The 16,647-nt window shown below is 42.2% G+C and overlaps 1 protein-coding gene across 6 annotated transcripts in view; it reads left to right on the top strand.

Annotated features, from left to right (window-relative positions):
- Positions 1 to 16,647, top strand: part of LOC117359206 (serine/threonine-protein phosphatase 2A regulatory subunit B'' subunit beta-like) — a 261,026-nt gene that overhangs the window by 124,605 nt on the left and 119,774 nt on the right. For all 6 annotated transcript variants that reach the window (XM_033941552.1, XM_033941551.1, XM_033941556.1 and 3 more), the window contains one exon: positions 5,202 to 5,288. In XM_033941552.1, coding sequence (XP_033797443.1) covers positions 5,202 to 5,288 — 87 coding nt within the window. The remainder of the gene's footprint in view (positions 1 to 5,201; positions 5,289 to 16,647) is intronic.

The following is a 16,647-nucleotide window of genomic DNA, read 5'->3' on the forward strand; positions in this document are numbered from 1 at the left end:
GATCCAACCACTGCGCCACACACTCCTCCTGTTTGTTTTTTGGTTACAAGGGAGGAGAGGTACCTGGATTAATTCCGGAAGAACTTGCAAATTGGATATTAAATTGACTGTACGTTACTGTGTGATATAACAAATAGATTACAGTTAGAGTACAAATAAGATTACGTTACATTTCAGGGATCTGAATACTTGGTTGGTGTTTTGGGGAGGAAGAGATTATTTAAGTGGAGGTTTTGGGGGAGAATTTATCTAGGAGGAGGGGGAAAGGTTGGGTTAAGATATCAGGATACATTTTTTTAAAAGTAGGGTTTTGATTTCTTTTTGAAAAGTTTTGAAGTCGCCCATTGCCGTCAACAGGTTGGAGATGGAGTGGTTAAGTTTTGCTGCTTGCGTCGGCAGAAGGTTATCAAACATCTTTTTGCGCTGAGTGCCCTTGAGTGGAGGGAAGGCAAAAGGGTTCGGAGTTCTTCTTTGTCTTGAGGTGAGGATCTGGTTTAGGCGGTTGTTTAGATAGGGGGGGCGGAGCTGTTTAATGCTTTGAATAATAGCAGAATTTGAATTGAATTCGTGCTTGCATAGGTAGCCAGTGAGAGTCTAGGAAGTCAGTTGTAATATGATCATATTTTCTCAGGGAGTAGATCAGTCTGAGGGCAGTGTTTTGTATAGTCTGAAGTTGTTTTATCATGTTGGCAGGACAAGTTAGATAGAGGGAATTGCAATAGTCCAGTAGACCTAAGACTAGGGATTGGACAATTAGCCTGAATTGTGCTGGGTCGAAGAATTTTCTTATTTTACGTAGATTTCTCATAATTAAAAAAGCTTTCTGGGATGTTTTATTGATTTGGGACTGCATTGTGCAGCATCTGTCTATCGTTACTCCTAGGAGTTTGAGTTCGGGCTGTATTGGGTATTTGGTGTTTTTAATTTTCAGTTCTGTAATGGTGGGAGTTTTGGCCTTTTCAAGCAGAAGGAATTTTGTTTTATCTGAGTTTAGTTTCAGTTTGTGGTCTACCATCCATTTTTCCACTGCATCTAGGGTTATTTCCAGTTTTGCTGTAGTGGTTGGCTCTGATGGGTCGAAGGGGAGGAGTATGGTAATGTCGTCTGCGTAGCTGAAGGATGTAACATTTAAGTTATCTAAAGTGGCTCCAAGGGAGGAAATAAAGAAGTTGAAGAGCGTAGGTGATAGAGGTGATCCTTGTGGAGCTCCGCATGGGTTGGACCATGGTTCTGATTTGATATTATTGGACTTTACCCTGTAGGTTCTTGATTTGAGGAATCCTTAGAACCAATTGTAGACCTTCCCTGAGATCCCAATGACGTCAAGTATCTGTAGCAGTATGGAGTGGTCGACCAGGTCAAATGCTGCGGAGAGGTCAAGTTGGATTAGCATCATCTTTTTGCCTTTGCTAATTTACTGTCGAGCTGTGTCTAGTAGTGTTTCAAATAGTATTTCTGTGCTGTGGTTGGTTCAAAATCCTGATTGTGAGGGGTGAAGTAGGTTATGGTCTTCCAGGTAGTTGGTGAGGTATTGTGCAACTAAACCTTCTATTATTTTAACGTATATTGGTATTGAAGCGATTGGTCTGTAGTTGGAGGGGGTTATCTATTGGGCCTTTGTGGTCTTTCATGATTGGGGTGATTATGATCTCTCCAAGGTCTTGAGGGAATTGACCTTCTGTAAATGTGGTTTGAATCCATAGCATGAGGTTGGCTCTGAATGTGGTGGAGGAGTTTGATAACAGGTAGGTGGGGCAGTTATTTAGGTCGCAAGAAGCTTGGCTGTATTTTTTGTAGAGTCGATTCATATCCGACCAATGTAATACGGGGAAGACTGTCCAGCTTCTGTCTGTGGCGATGGCTTCTCCTGTTGAAGGGTTTGTTGTTATTTTGTCGAGGTGGGTGTGAGTATTGTTGAATGCGGTTCTGATCTTGGTGATCTTATTTTTGAAATGGTCTGCTAGTTGGATAGCTGTCGGTGGGTGGTTTCCTTGTGTAGCTAGGTGAGGTTTGGTGTCGGTGAGAGTCTTTACTAGATTGAATAGCTTTTTTGTGTCTAGGGTTTCCGTGCCTATCATTTTAGAGTAGTAGGCTTTCCGTTTTTCCTTGAGTTTGTTCTTGTATTGGTTGATTTGAGTTCTCCATGCTGTTTTTGTGTGTTCTAGGCTCTTTTTTTTCCATTCTCTTTCTAGTTGTCTGCAGAGCTTTTTTAGTTGGAGAAGTTCAGTATCGAACCATTTGTCTGACGGTCTGCAGATTCTGGATTTTGATTTTTCAGGAGCTAGCTCATTCAGGATGGTTTCGCTTACAGTACGCCATTGTGATATGAATTCGTTGGGGGCTATATTGGCGATTGTGGGGTCTGCTTTGTCCCAGAATGTGGAGGGTTAAATTTTTTGGCGTGTTTTGAAGGAGGTTGCTTGTTATTGCGTTGAACCCAATTGATGTTAAAGGTGTATTTGTAGTGATCTGAGTGTTTGTCTAGGGTCTTTAAGTTGATGTTGTTTCTTATTCCACTTTCTCTTATTTCCCAGTATCTCATCTAGCCTCTCTCTGTCTCCCTTCCATCCAGCATCTGCCCTCTTTCTTGCCCCTTTTTCCATCCAGCACCTGTTCTGCCCATTCTCTCTCCCTACCCATTTCATCTAATCTCACTTTCCATCTGGCATCCATTCCCCTCTGTTCCTCAGCCCTTCTGCTGTTGCTGCTTCTTTAAACCAACAGCAGCAAACGAAAGTACATCCACAACAAGGGGCTGCACTCTGCACTCTCTTGACTGCCAGCTTCATCCCCTCATGTCACTTCCTGCTCTGGGACACAGCCGGCATTGGCGCCTGTGCACCATATAGTTCCATGTGATGAATGTATACTTTCTTTAAACCGGCAGCAGCAAATGACGGTGATAGGAAGATGGAGAAGGTAGAAAATTTGGCTCCCCCCCACCATTCTGATACCTGTGTGGGAGAGGATCTTTAGGAGAGTCTAGGTTGGGATATACTACTACTCCGTGGATTTTCTGTTTGGGGGAGGATTATCTAATAGATCAACAGGATTTTTGGGGGTAATGTCTGGTGGGAATCGGGAATCATCTCTTTAGTTTTGAGATAGGGTTTGGGCGGTTCACCAAATCAATGACTTTTGGGTTGGGGGAGGGGGAGTTGACCCTGAAGGAGGCAGGATAATTTTTTTTTCTCACACATATTCTTATCATTCCTTCAAACACTTAAAAATCCCATTTACCCTGTCAAACATTGTTCATTCCTTCCAAATAATCCCAAGAGGTTTTTTTTTTATAGAGGGTGTACTGCTTTGTGACTGTTAGTCAGCAATAGAACATCTCAAATAGACTTCAATGATGACACGAATGGGCAGAATTTGAGGACAAGGCCACAAGGCTCTGCATAGAGCAGAAAGTCTTCAAGTGATAACTGACAGCTCTGGTTAAACTAGAGAGCAGCACTATGATCACTACTCTCCAGGTGCTCAGGTCAGTCTTCTGTTCTTCTCTTGCATGGTGGCAAAGTATGTCAAACAACCCTCAGTGTTAATGAAATTGGGCGGGACTTATAGCAGGAGAGAGCAAGATTACCAACAGGCAATTATGAATTTCAAAACTAGGTTCTAGTATCTTAAGAACAACATTTTTGATACTTAAGACCTTGAAAGGAAACATTGTTATATTTGACTGGTAAGTTGTCCTGGTATTCCCTTTCCTGGTCCTTGAGTTCAGATGTGGAATTACTATCCTCACCATTTTTGTCTCATCTCATCTTCAAGAGGCCAGAATAGAGGAGGATTGCCTGCCTTTTTGATGGCTAGTGAAATGTTAGTTTTGACAATAGCTTTTTCCATAGTTAATGGATGGTGGTCTACGATCTGGTCCCAGTTCTATGGGTTTTGTCTACAGACTCTGAGCTCACAGGGCTTTATTTGCCTAAGCGCCATTACAAAAGTAACATTCATAGAATAGAACAAACAAGACTTATACAAACATATCAAATTCCAAATCATTCCAAGTAAGCACATTACATTCATCCATTCATTATCCACTGTAAATGTATGTGAGTAAGTGCTGCCCAATTTTTTGAGCGATGTCCCAAAATTTTATGTATTAATGGGAATTCTTTTTGAGATTTTTGAGTGGGATACACTGTACAGTTTTGGACCACTAAATCTATAAATTTATGCTCTCTATGATCACTTACCAAAACTATCAATTTTTCTGCATTTTTGTCTGTGTATTTTAGTATCATTGTTTTTATATTTTGTTAACACCAAAAACAAGAAAGAAACTTCAGATGGGAATGTACAAGGATAGGAATCTTTATTTAAAAAACCATATCAATTTTTAATCCTTTAAAAATGTTTTTTTAATAAAGATTCCTGTCTTTGTACATTCCCATCTGCAGTTTTTCTTGTTTTTGGTGTTCGCTTTTTACTGCAGACTGGTTGGATTTTTCTTTATTTTGTTTATATTTTGTTAAACACATCTCATCTAGGAAGCAATATCTGGTTGTAGTTAATAATACAATAACTAATGCACAAGTTTAACTCTGAAACTTGCTGAAAGATAATTCTCCTCTCCAACCTCAGCACCTGTTCTCTTCTTTTTCCCTGCCTCCCCACTTCACCAGTGAAGCTGCTCCCCTTAGAACTGTGCAGACCAGTTGAGCTGTCAATTAATGCTGGCTCCATCCACCAGCTTGTTCCTAACAGATCTGACAGCTGCATCTTCAACTGCTGGAATCTTAGAACAGAGTGCACTGACATATCACCTAAGTGCTTATATATAGAGAGAGATTGACTTTTTATAGCTATTTTAAGCCTTGAAATTTGATTACATGCCACAGTTTGTTACTACTTTGTTATTCTACGTATATGTTCACTGCTTTGCTGGTCTTTGAAAAGTCATCTAGAAATCTTATTAAATAAATAAAACCAAAATGTGCCTTAAACTTCATTTAAGGTTTATGAGAACTGTATTTTTGACTCGGGCTTTTCTGATCAGCTGTTCTGCTCAGCCAAGAAAAAGTATTTTACCTCCTCTTGTAATCTGCTTTTTCTTTTCTAGAAATGTACTAAAATCTTATTTTGAATTGGTCTCTTCATTTCTGTGTTGATTTTATGATTGCGTTTGAATTAGGAATTTGTTTTGTTTAAAAATGTGCAACCTTTCTATTTCTAGCTTTGTTTCGTTACAGGTTATACAGAGGATATTTTATACAGTCAATAGATCCTGGTCTGGAAAAATCACTTGTACAGAACTTAAGAAAAGCAGCTTTTTGCAGGTAGATAACATTTTTTTTTTACATTTAATTCTAAATTAATTTTCCTTTTTTTTTTTTTTTTTACTGTTTAACCCTTTATTTGGCAATGTTGCTTAGTACAGGGTACAGATAGAGGTAGATAGGGATATAGGGCTAAATCAAGAAAACCTACAGGTCGTGGACCTGATGGGGCCGCCGCGGGTGCAGACTGCTGGGCGTGATGGACCTCTGGTCTGACCCAGTGGAGGCAACTTCTTATGTTCTTATGTGTCTTCTATGACTCTTATGGGAGGGAGATCTGCATCTCCAAATGCCTATTACTTAGCACTGTTGTTCTCGTTCAACATCAAGTTACATAAAGCAGCCGTTTTACTATCTGCCAATTAAAGAGTTAAATGGTTTTTCCCCTAATTATATGAATAACCTGCTGAGAGAGAGCATGGGTTTATAGCTTGGCATGGAGGAAGTAGCCTAATGTTTAGAGTGATGGACTGAGAAGCAGGGAAGCCAAGATTCAAATTACAGTGATGCACCTAGTAACGCTGAGCAAGTCACTTGGGTGTAGTTATCAATGTAGGCGACTGTTGACATGGTAATTTTACCAATAACATGCTATTTTAGTACAGGTGCCGATTTATGCAATGAGACTTGGTTACTAATAAGTGGGGTTAACACTAAAATAACACATCTTAATAGTAGTCCACCTTAATAATTGCCTTACAAGGATTAGGCCATATTGCTGTGGTCCATATTGTGCCTTTAACCCACCTAAAAAGAAATGAGAAGCCCTGTAGTGATATCTCAAATTCCAATACAATTAGCACATGCAGCCTCTTTTTTTAAATGTGGACCATGTTGTGGATGTTAGATTGCACTACATAAACAAAGGTATTCCCTTTTCAGTATTAGAGTATTTTGGTATCTTGATATCAGAATAGCACTTAAGCAGAATGTTGGCATTCACATGTATATTTGTACACTTGCACACAAATATGCCATCATTTTTATCATTTGTGTGTATTTGGTATGCAAATGATGGTGCCTTTACAGAATTTACCTTGTCACTGTACTCGATAACCATTAAAGTTATAGGAATTTCACCCGGGAGTTGTGGGGGAGAAGTCATGATTTCTGTGTGATCTGCCAGTGAATTACTATGTATGTTGCTGCTGACATATGTTTTGCCTTATTTTTATATTGTTTATTTTTCTTTTATGGATGCTGTGGACTCTGCGCTCAGAGTTGCATTTGCTCTCATTTGCTCGCACACAATGCATTTGTTTATATCAGTAGTTCCCAAACCTGTCCTGGGGGACCCCCAGCCAGTCAGGTTTTCAAGATATCCCTAATGAATATGCATGAGAGAGATTTGCATATAATGGAAGTGACAGGTTTGCAAATCTCTCTCATGCATATTCATTAGGGATATCTTGAAAACCTGACTGGCTGGGGGTCCCCCAGGACAGGTTTGAGAACCACTGGTTTATATGGACACTTTGGCGGTTTTGATTGGGTGTTGAATTTGCTTTGCCACCACAACAATAGTTTCATCAACATTTCAGACTCCTGAGGCAGGTCTCGCAGCCAAAACATGAGTCATGTTGAGTTGACCTTTCTGTAATAATAAATCCATCTATTTGAATGCCATACTGTATGTTTTTTGCTTTCTCCACTGTTACCTTGTATGTCTCTTGATCTGCAATGGATTTGTTTTATGCTGGGCTGGCTAGATTTTACAGCTTTTTGTGCTGGTTAGCTTTTTGTGCTTTTACTCTACTCTAAAATTCACAAGCTCTCATAAGAAAAAGAAAATGTGGATGTTTCGTGATGACCCTTGTGCCTCTCTAGAGAAGCGTAAATTGTTGATATACATCAGGAAATTTTAGTCTTTGATATCCAGCTAAAGATATAATTAAGTATCTGGGCAGTTATCGTAAATACTTGAATATAAACTTATCAGAGTATATAAACTGAGATAAGTCCCCACCCCAAAGGGGGGGCAACTGTTAACTTGAGTATAAACCAGGGTAGGGGTGGGGGGGTGTTCTCTCTGGCACTACTCTTCTGTAGTTCTATGTTCTTCCCTTCCCCAGACCAGAAATACTCCTCTTCCCTCCCTCCTTCCCCCTCCCCTGGGGTCCCCTGATGTTGACATCAGCACAGCAGCTAACATTTCCCGCCTACAACCCCCTTGCAGCAACCAACATTTCTTGAGCATCTCCGCATACTCTTAGGTCTGCTGGCTTCCACAGATCTCTCAGAGAGGGTGAGAGCTGGCAAGTCTTTGAGCATGTGCAGATGCACAAGGTTCTGTTTCGATCCAGTCAGCGCATAACTTTTTCAGCATGTGCCAGGGAAGCAAATGCTGGGAAGTGAAGGGCTGATTACTGGATGATCTAGGAGGCAGGGGGGAATTCTTGGTTGAGGTGGCATCGGAGTCGGGGGGAGGGGTTGGAAAGAGATGCTGGTTGCTGCAAGGAGGTTGGAGGCGGGAAATGTTTGCTGCTGTGCAGATGTCAGTGTCGGCGGACCCCAGCAAATGCTGGTTAAGTGAAGAGCTGATTATTAGATGATTAGGGAGGTGTTTGTTGCGGTAGTATCGGAGTTGGGGGGAGATTCAGAAAGAAATGTTGGTTGCTGTGAGGAGGTTGGAGACTGGAAATGTTAGGTGCTGTGACATTGGCGTCGAGGGGGGGAGAGTGGGGTTCGCAAAGAAATGTCGGTTGCTGTGAGAGGGTTGGAAGCAATGGCAAGAGGACATCACTGCAGGAGAATGGGGTGGGGTGGAAGAAAAATGCCAGATACTGGGTGGCATGAAGAGATGAGGCTCAAATATAAACCAAGAGACCCATTTTGGGCCCTTTTTTGGGGGGACAAAAAATCTGTTTATATTTGAGTATATATGCTAAGTATTTTTTTACTTTTTACCTGAGCGTTTATGATCTTTATTAGATATTGCGAAGCTGGAAATTTCTTCCTCTATTCAAGTGATGGATAATGTTTAATTTTATTGTATCAATAATACAAAAGGTATATGCTGGGTCAATTTTAAAACAATCTTAATAAAACACTTTATAATAGTGGTCTGCATGCCCAGCATGTTTTGACACCTAGTACCTGCTTCAGGAGCAAATCTATAAGTGTATATGGACAGTCGGTTCACCTAGGCAGTTGCTTAAAATGCTTACAGGGTTGCACATGTAGAGGTCTTCAGCCCCTGATATAAGCTTAAAACATGTCTCCAGGGGTAAATCAGCTATGAATATTCTCCATTTTTATTAAAGTTTGCTATTAATTAAATTTTTAAAAAGAAACAGCTACTGACTCAAACATATACTGCTCTGTGTTGTTGATGACATTGATTTGCAGCATTTGGACCTCTTATTTTTCTTGCCTTTAATTTTATTATGTATCCATTTTAGAAGAAGAGCACTGAATTTTGTACTGGATGTTTTTAGGAGATATAGTGGACAGTTGTTGAGGTCACAGGATGCACGGTTGTATTTTTTGTAGTATTTGTTGAATTTGGGCCATTGTATGTTGGGGAAGTGAGACCATATTCTGTCAACTGCAGCAGACAGAATATGGTCCCACTTCCCCAACATACAATGACCCAAATTCAACAAATACTACAAAAAATACAACCGTGCATCCTGTGACCTCAACAACTGTCCACCATATCTCCTAAAAAACATCTAGTACAAAATTCCGTGCTCTTCTAAAATGGATACAAATCACGCTCATAAGTGGCCAATACCCAACTAACCTCAGCGAAATCATCATCACCCCAAATAGACCAAACATCTAACTACAGACCCATTACCTCTATTCCACTCTATGTGAAAATAATAGAAGGACTAGTAGCCAAATACCTCGCCAATTACCTAGAAAACCACAACTTACTACACCCCACGCAATCCGGCTTCAGATCCAACTTCAGCACAGAGACACTACTAGGATCCCTCAAGGACACAGCCAGAGAACACCTCAGCACAGAAAAAAAAAACGATGCTTACAACTAGACCTGACCGCTGCATTCGGCCTGGTGGATCATAACGTCCTACTACATATCCTAGATATAATAGGTATTACAGATAAAGTATACTCGTGGTTTGAAGGATTCCTAAAATCAAGAACCTATAGAGTAAAATCAGACAAAGAAAAATCATAACCTTGGTCAAACCCCTGCAGCGTTCCCCAAGGATCCCCAATATCTCCCATACTCTTAAACCTCTATACAGCCTCCTCAGTACCCACCTGGACAAACAAGGCATAACCTCCTACATTACCATTCTCATACCCTTCGACAACCAAAACCTTCCATGCCAGACACAATACACCAAACAGTAGCGACTTGGATGAAAAATCACAAACTGAAATTGAACCCAGACAAAACAAAATTCATCCTCCTCGAAAATAACAAAATACCAACCATAACCAACATTGAAATCAACGCATTCAACTACCCCATACAACCCACTCTAAAATTACTAGGAATAACAATTGAGAAATGTTGCACCATGCAACCGCAAATCAATAAAACAATACAGAAATCATTCTCAATCATGAGAAACTTACGGCAAGTTTGGAAATTCTTTGAGAAAACACAATTCCAGCTCATAGTACAGTCCCTAATACTAGGCCTACTAGACTACTGTAATATTCTATATCTCCCCTGCCCTGCAACAATAACAAAACAACTACAAACAATCCAAAACACAGCACTGAGACTCATCTACTCAGTGAAGAAACACGACCACATTACAGAAGCATATCTCAAATCACATTGGCTTCCAATTCCAGCAAGAATACAATTTAAATTCTACTGTTTACTATTTAAGACTTTATACGGAGACAGCCCAAATTACCTGAACAACCACCTCATCCACAACACCTCAGCCAGACATAGGAAAACGCACACACCCACCAATCAAGGAGGTCAAACGGAAAAAACTATATGATGGCCTACTAGCCACCCAAGCAGCCAAACTGGATAACCAAGTTGCCAATCTACTGACGGCATCCCCAAACTACAAAACATGTAGAAAAGAAATAAAGACCATACTCTTCAAGAAATCCCTGAAAAAAAGAAATAACACCACAAGCTTCAAATCTCACCTCACTATAGCCCCCCAACCCAAAACAACTAGCCATACTCATTTATTACTCTCTTTGAAAATGACCAGATACCTTTTGTAATATCTTTTTGTAATATATCCTTGATAATTCTTTTGTAATCTGCCTTGAACTGCAAGGTAATGGTGGAATAGAAATCCCTAATGTAATGTAATTTATCCCTGGACAAGCAGGCAGGTATTCTCACATATGGGTGACGTCATCCGACGGAGCCCCGATGTGAACACCTCACAAGCAGACTTGCTTGAAGAAACTCGAAGTTTCAAGTCGGCCGCAGCACGTATGCGTGCGTGCCTTCCCGTCCAGCGCAGGGCGCATCTCTTCAGTTCTTAGTTTTCCGCGGAGCCGAGAAGTCCTTCTTTTTGGCTCTCTCTGGTTACTTCGTTGTTCGTGCCTTCTCTCACCGGGGTTTGTGTTTTATTTTTCTCACGAATCGCTGTATTGTTACTTTTCTTTCTTTAAAAAAAAAATAAAAATTTTTACTTCCGTCTGTTCGTCCGGTACAGGCCGCTCGGCCGCAGCTTGCGGGCTTCGACTTTGCGTCGACTGTATTTTTGTCTATGCCCCGGCCTGTTACCGGTTTCAAACGGTGTAGCAAGCGCACGATATCTCTCACAGACCCTCAAGACGCTACCTCAAGTGCCTTGGGCCGATGCATCATCCTACCTCGTGCCTGCCTTGCCAAACACTTAAGCCTCGTGCTTTTAAGCGTCGTTGCATCCTGGTGGATAGCCTCTTCGAGATGGAATCTACTAATCCCTCAACATCGAAGGTGTCTTCGGCCTCGATCCCCATCGAAGCCTCATCAGATCTTCGTCATTTGGAGCGGCTCTTGCTTCGACATCCTCTGCTGCGATATCTTCTCCTGTCTCCTCAGATCAGATAGCTCGCACTCGATTCCGCCAGTTGTGATTAAAGTGTCAAATCCTCCCAAGTCGAAGCACTCTCACACCACTGTGCGGGACCCTTCAGCCAAGGCAGGTGGGCTGGTTTCAGATGCGGTACCCTCCTTGCCGGCTTCGTCCCAGACCTCTTTGGAGGAGCAGATTATTAAGGTCCTCACTACCATGGGACCCACACTGCTTACTCTTCTCCAGCCTCGGCATGCTGCAGTCTCCCATGAGGTTGAGCCGCCTTTGACCCGGTCTGATCCTCCACACTCGATGCAGGGAGTGGAGTCTCTGCGAGTGTCTGATCTGGCTTCCAAGCACAAAACACATGGAGTAGATTATTTGCGAGTGTCCATGGAAAAGGAAAATGAGCTAGATCTGAGGAGGAAATGTGATCATTTAGTGGAAAGATCTCTGATTTCTCCCAATTAACAGAATATCCAGATATTTGAGAGTATTGAGGTCGATGTTGATAAAATGAGGTATAGAGACAAGAGGATCCTTGAGAAAGAGAAGAACATCGTCAGCATAAGCTGCTAGTTTAATATCTCTACTGGACAAGGGAACACCTTTAATTAAGGAACATTGTCGGATAATTGACAATAGAGGTTCCAATGCTAAATCAAATAATAGTGGTGAGAGGGGACAGCCTTGACGGGTACCTCTATGGAGGGAAAATCTATTAGAGAGAGAATTGTTAATCAGAATACGAGCCGTGGGTTGTCTGTATAATGTTTCTATCCAGTCTGTAAAGAAAGAACCAAAGTTGTACCATTTCAGTACTCGGAATAAGAAAGGCCACTCCACTCGGTCAAAGGCCTTCTCGGCATCAATGGCTAGACCAATCACAGGATCAGACATTGTTTTGGCGTGAGCATTGATATGATGAAATAAATGAAGATTATCCCCTATGTATCTATGTTTGATGAATCCAGTTTGATCTCCATGTACGAGAGATGGGATCACTGTGGTGAGTCTTAGTGCAAGTAATTTAGCCATAATTTTGTAGTCCAAATTAAGAAGAGAGATAGGACGAAAATTTTTAACCAGAGTAGCATCTTTATCTGGCTTGGGAATAACTACAATTGTGGCCTCAGTGAAATTAAATTGCTTGTCCGGAGTGGAGTGGAGGAAATCATAATATGTAAGGAGTTGAGGAGTCAATAGGGTTCGAAAGCATTTGAAGAACTCATTAGTAAAGCCATCCGGGCCCGGAGCTTTCCCATTGGGTAGAGAGGTTATAGCATTTTCAATCTCAGATATAGTTATAGGAGCATCCAGTTTTACTTTAATAGATTCCGATAGAGTCGGATGAGCTATTGAGGATAGAAACGAATCTAAATCCGTTTCAGAGGCTGAAAACTCAGATTGATATAGGGTAGTGTAAAATTTTTCAAATTGGGAAGAAATCAGAGATCTGGTTCTGGCTAATTGTCCTGATGAGTCTTGAACAACTGAGATGTGTAAGCGTTTTGTTTTAGTTTTAAGATACCTAGCCAAAGGGCGACCCATAAGATTATCTCCCATGTAGTGTCCAGAATTGGAAATGAAAATGTCACGTCGGGCCGTACATGAGACTAGAGTATTATATTCATATTTTAATTTTTGAATACGTTGGAACATGGATGGATCTTGTAAATGGGTGGACATATGTTGTAATTCTAAATTTTTAATAGAGGTTTCCAGTTCTTTTTCTTTTTGGATGGATTGTTTTTTTTTCCAGGAAGCAAGTTTGATCAATTCACCTCTGAGAGAAGCTTTGTAAGCTTCCCAAACAATAGAAGGACAGATTTCTGGATCTTTGGTGTTGATTTAAAAAAATTCCGTAGTAAAAGATTTGATTTTTTCCACTATTACCTCATCTAAAAGCAGAGTATTGTTAAGTCGCCAAGAGGGAGATTCATTACGTGGGGCAGAGATAGATAAATGTAAGGAGCTGTAAAATATTTGGGGATTTTAATACATAAAGACCCATTACTTGCTCAGGATCTCAATATATCTAAAATCAAAAACTTGGTTTTAAGTACTACATCTCGTTGGTCCCCGATTTATTTGTCCTGGTGGGGTAGAATAGTCAATATAAACAACTGGGTATGTTTCAAAACAAATGTTCCTGAAGGGTTATAACTATTAACACGTAAAGGAACAAAAACCACTTCAAACGTCTTTTAACTTTCAATGGTGCTCAGATTCCAAGATGGAGGTTTAAAGTACTCAATAAGGGCATACAGCCCGTGAGAAACTTTATATGGTATCAATCATTGCACCGTTGTAAAAGATGTTTCAAAGTCCTTAATCAGTAATAATTTGTAATGCTTAAATGTCCAAAAAGTGAAAGCACTGATAATCCAAATTTTAAACTGTGTATATAAAGAACTTCCAAAGTAAATCACTTAGCTGAAACATAAAGAATGCGGTGAAATAGCTGGGTCCTGACGCGTTTCGCCACACAGGCTTCCTCAGAGAACCCGCTTGCAATTCCTTACATTCAAACTGTAGTTATGATTTCAAATTTTCAATCCTGCAACACAGAGAAACCGAGGTACAGAAAAGTTATAAATTTTCAGAGGCTATGGGTATAACTACACCGAATAACTTTACCAAACTCTCAGCGCTGTCGACGGAATACCTGCTGTTACTTCTGTAATCTTTTAATGTCCTATGACGTGAATGCTCAGCTGAGCACCCGGTTTTTTATGCACCAAGGAAGATGTCAATCAATCAGTGGAGGAACGCCCACCACTCGACTTCTTTATTCAAACCAGAGGGAGCTACTGTCTGCCAATAGTAAATCCAACTCTGCTCGTGTTTCCAAAGCCATGCTTGAGAATTGCCACCTCTGATGTTACGGGCCACCTCTAACACCACAAACTTTAAGTCCTGTAGCTGATGCGGGGTAGCCTGCCAATGTTGAACCAAGGGGGCATTACAGTCGCCCCTTCTTATTTTGCTTAGATGTTCTATTATGCGGGTCTTAATGCTTCTGGTGGTATGTCCAATATATAACAGGTTGCACGGACAGAAAATAAGGTAAACAACTCCCTGGGTGTCACAATCTGAAAAATGCTGGAGAACGTGTTTCTTAGGTAGCGTGGGGTGCTGCATACAGGATGTTTCCAACGCATGTGTGCACACAGTGCAATTCCCACATTTGAAATGACCTTTAGGCTCATGTATCATAATGTTGGTTGGAGAACTAACAAAATGTGAAGTAGATACAAAGTCCCGAACATTTTTGCCCCTTGAAAAGGCAAAAAGGGGTTGCTGTTCCAAACACTGATGAGCCTGAAGAATGTGCCAATGTGTTTTAATAATTTTTTTGATGTGAAATGCTTGGTAAGAGTAAGGTAAAGTACACACCAATCTGGGATCATGTTGGTCAGACGTTGGTTGTAACAAGTAATCTCGATGGGCATATAAAGCCCGTTTGTAAGCTTTTTTAATAATATGGTAAGGATATCCCCGTTCACTGAACCGATGCCACATGTCTCCTGCCCGAAATTTGTATTCTGCTTTAGTGCTGCACAAACGCCTGAGTCTTAAAAATTGACCCACAGGTAAGTTATTTTTCAAATGGCGAGGGTGATAGCTTCCATAGTGCAACAACGTGTTTCTATCAGTAGGCTTACGATGAATAGTTGTGGCAAAAGTTCCTTCACTCATGGTGATGTGGATATCCAAAAAAGCTATGTGTGTGAATGACGTACTTGCGGTGAACTGTAAATGAGGATTACATGTATTCAACCAATGTAGGAACTGATGAAAATTGTCCAGAGAGTTAGTCCAAATTAAAAAAACATCATCGATGTAACGTTTCCAGGTGTAGATGTCTGCCATGTATATAGATGAAAAAATAAAGGTGTCCTCAAAATCAGTTACATACAGACATGCCAAGGAAGGAGCCATGGTAGCCCCCATCTGAGCACCATTGAAAGTTAAAAGACGTTTGAAGTGGTTTTTGTTCCTTTATGTGTTAATAGGGGTAGAATAGTCTCCATTAAAATGACCTTAGCCCCACAAATTAATTATACTCTATCTATGCTTCCCCTTCTCTGCCATAAGTCGCTCTTTCATTGGCTTAATATGAAAATTTCTGAATTTATTTGGAACAAGAAAAAACCTCGTATTGCTCTCGCCAAGCTGAAGGCCTCTAAGATTAAAGGTGGTTTAAATTTACCTGATTTTTATTATTATTACATCGCATCCTTAGCCAAATATGGAGCTCATTGGATTGTTGATTCTTATCCACAGGATCAACCAGCATGGTTTGAAATGGAATGCTTTTTATGTGCACCACTACACATCTCCTGCTTCCTTACAGTGTCAATACCTAGACACTTGAGAAAGTATTCTTTGCTAAGTGCAACGCAACATGCTTTTCAACTATTACCGTATTTTCGCGGATATAACGCGCGCGTTATACGTGATTTTACGTACCGCGCATACCCCTCGCGCGTTATATGCCTGAGCGCGGTATACAAAAGTTTTTAAACATAGTTCCCACCCCGCCCGACGCCCGATTCACCCCCCCAGCAGGACCGCTCGCACCCCCACCCCGAACGACCGCTCGCACGCGCTCCCACCCGCACCCGCATCCACGATCGGAGCAAGAGGGAGCCCAAGCCCTCTTGCCCGGCCGACTCCCCGACGTCCGATACACCCCCCCCCCCGGCAGGACCACTCGCACCCTCACCCCGAAGGACCGCCGACTCCCCAACAATATCGGGCCAGGAGGGAGCCCAAACCCTCCTGGCCACGGCGACCCCCTAACCCCACCCCACACTACATTACGGGCAGGAGGGATCCCAGGCCCTCCTGCCCTCGACGCAAACCCCCTCCCCCCAACGACCGCCCCCCCCCCCAAGAACCTCCGCCCGTCCCCCAGCCGACCCGCGACCCCCCTGGCCGACCCCCACGACACCCCCACCCGCCTTCCCCGTACTTTGTGTAGTTGGGCCAGAAGGGAGCCCAAACCCTCCTGGCCACGGCGACCCCCTAACCCCACCCCGCACTACATTACGGGCAGGAGGGATCCCAGGCCCTCCTGCCCTCGACGCAAACCCCCCTCCCTCCAACGACCGCCCTCCCCCAAGAACCTCCGACCGACCCGCGACCCCCCTGGCCGACCCCCCCACCCCCCTTCCCCGTACCTTTGGAAGTTGGCCGGACAGACGGGAGCCAAACCCGCCTGTCCGGCAGGCAGCCAACGAAGGAATGAGGCCGGATTGGCCCATCCGTCCTAAAGCTCCGCCTACTGGTGGGGCCTAAGGCGCGTGGGCCAATCAGAATAGGCCCTGGAGCCTTAGGTCCCACCTGGGGGCGCGGCCTGAGGCACATGGGCCAAACCCGACCAT

Source organism: Geotrypetes seraphini, chromosome 4 (genome assembly GCF_902459505.1).
Source record: "Geotrypetes seraphini chromosome 4, aGeoSer1.1, whole genome shotgun sequence".
Taxonomy (NCBI): domain Eukaryota; kingdom Metazoa; phylum Chordata; class Amphibia; order Gymnophiona; family Dermophiidae; genus Geotrypetes; species Geotrypetes seraphini.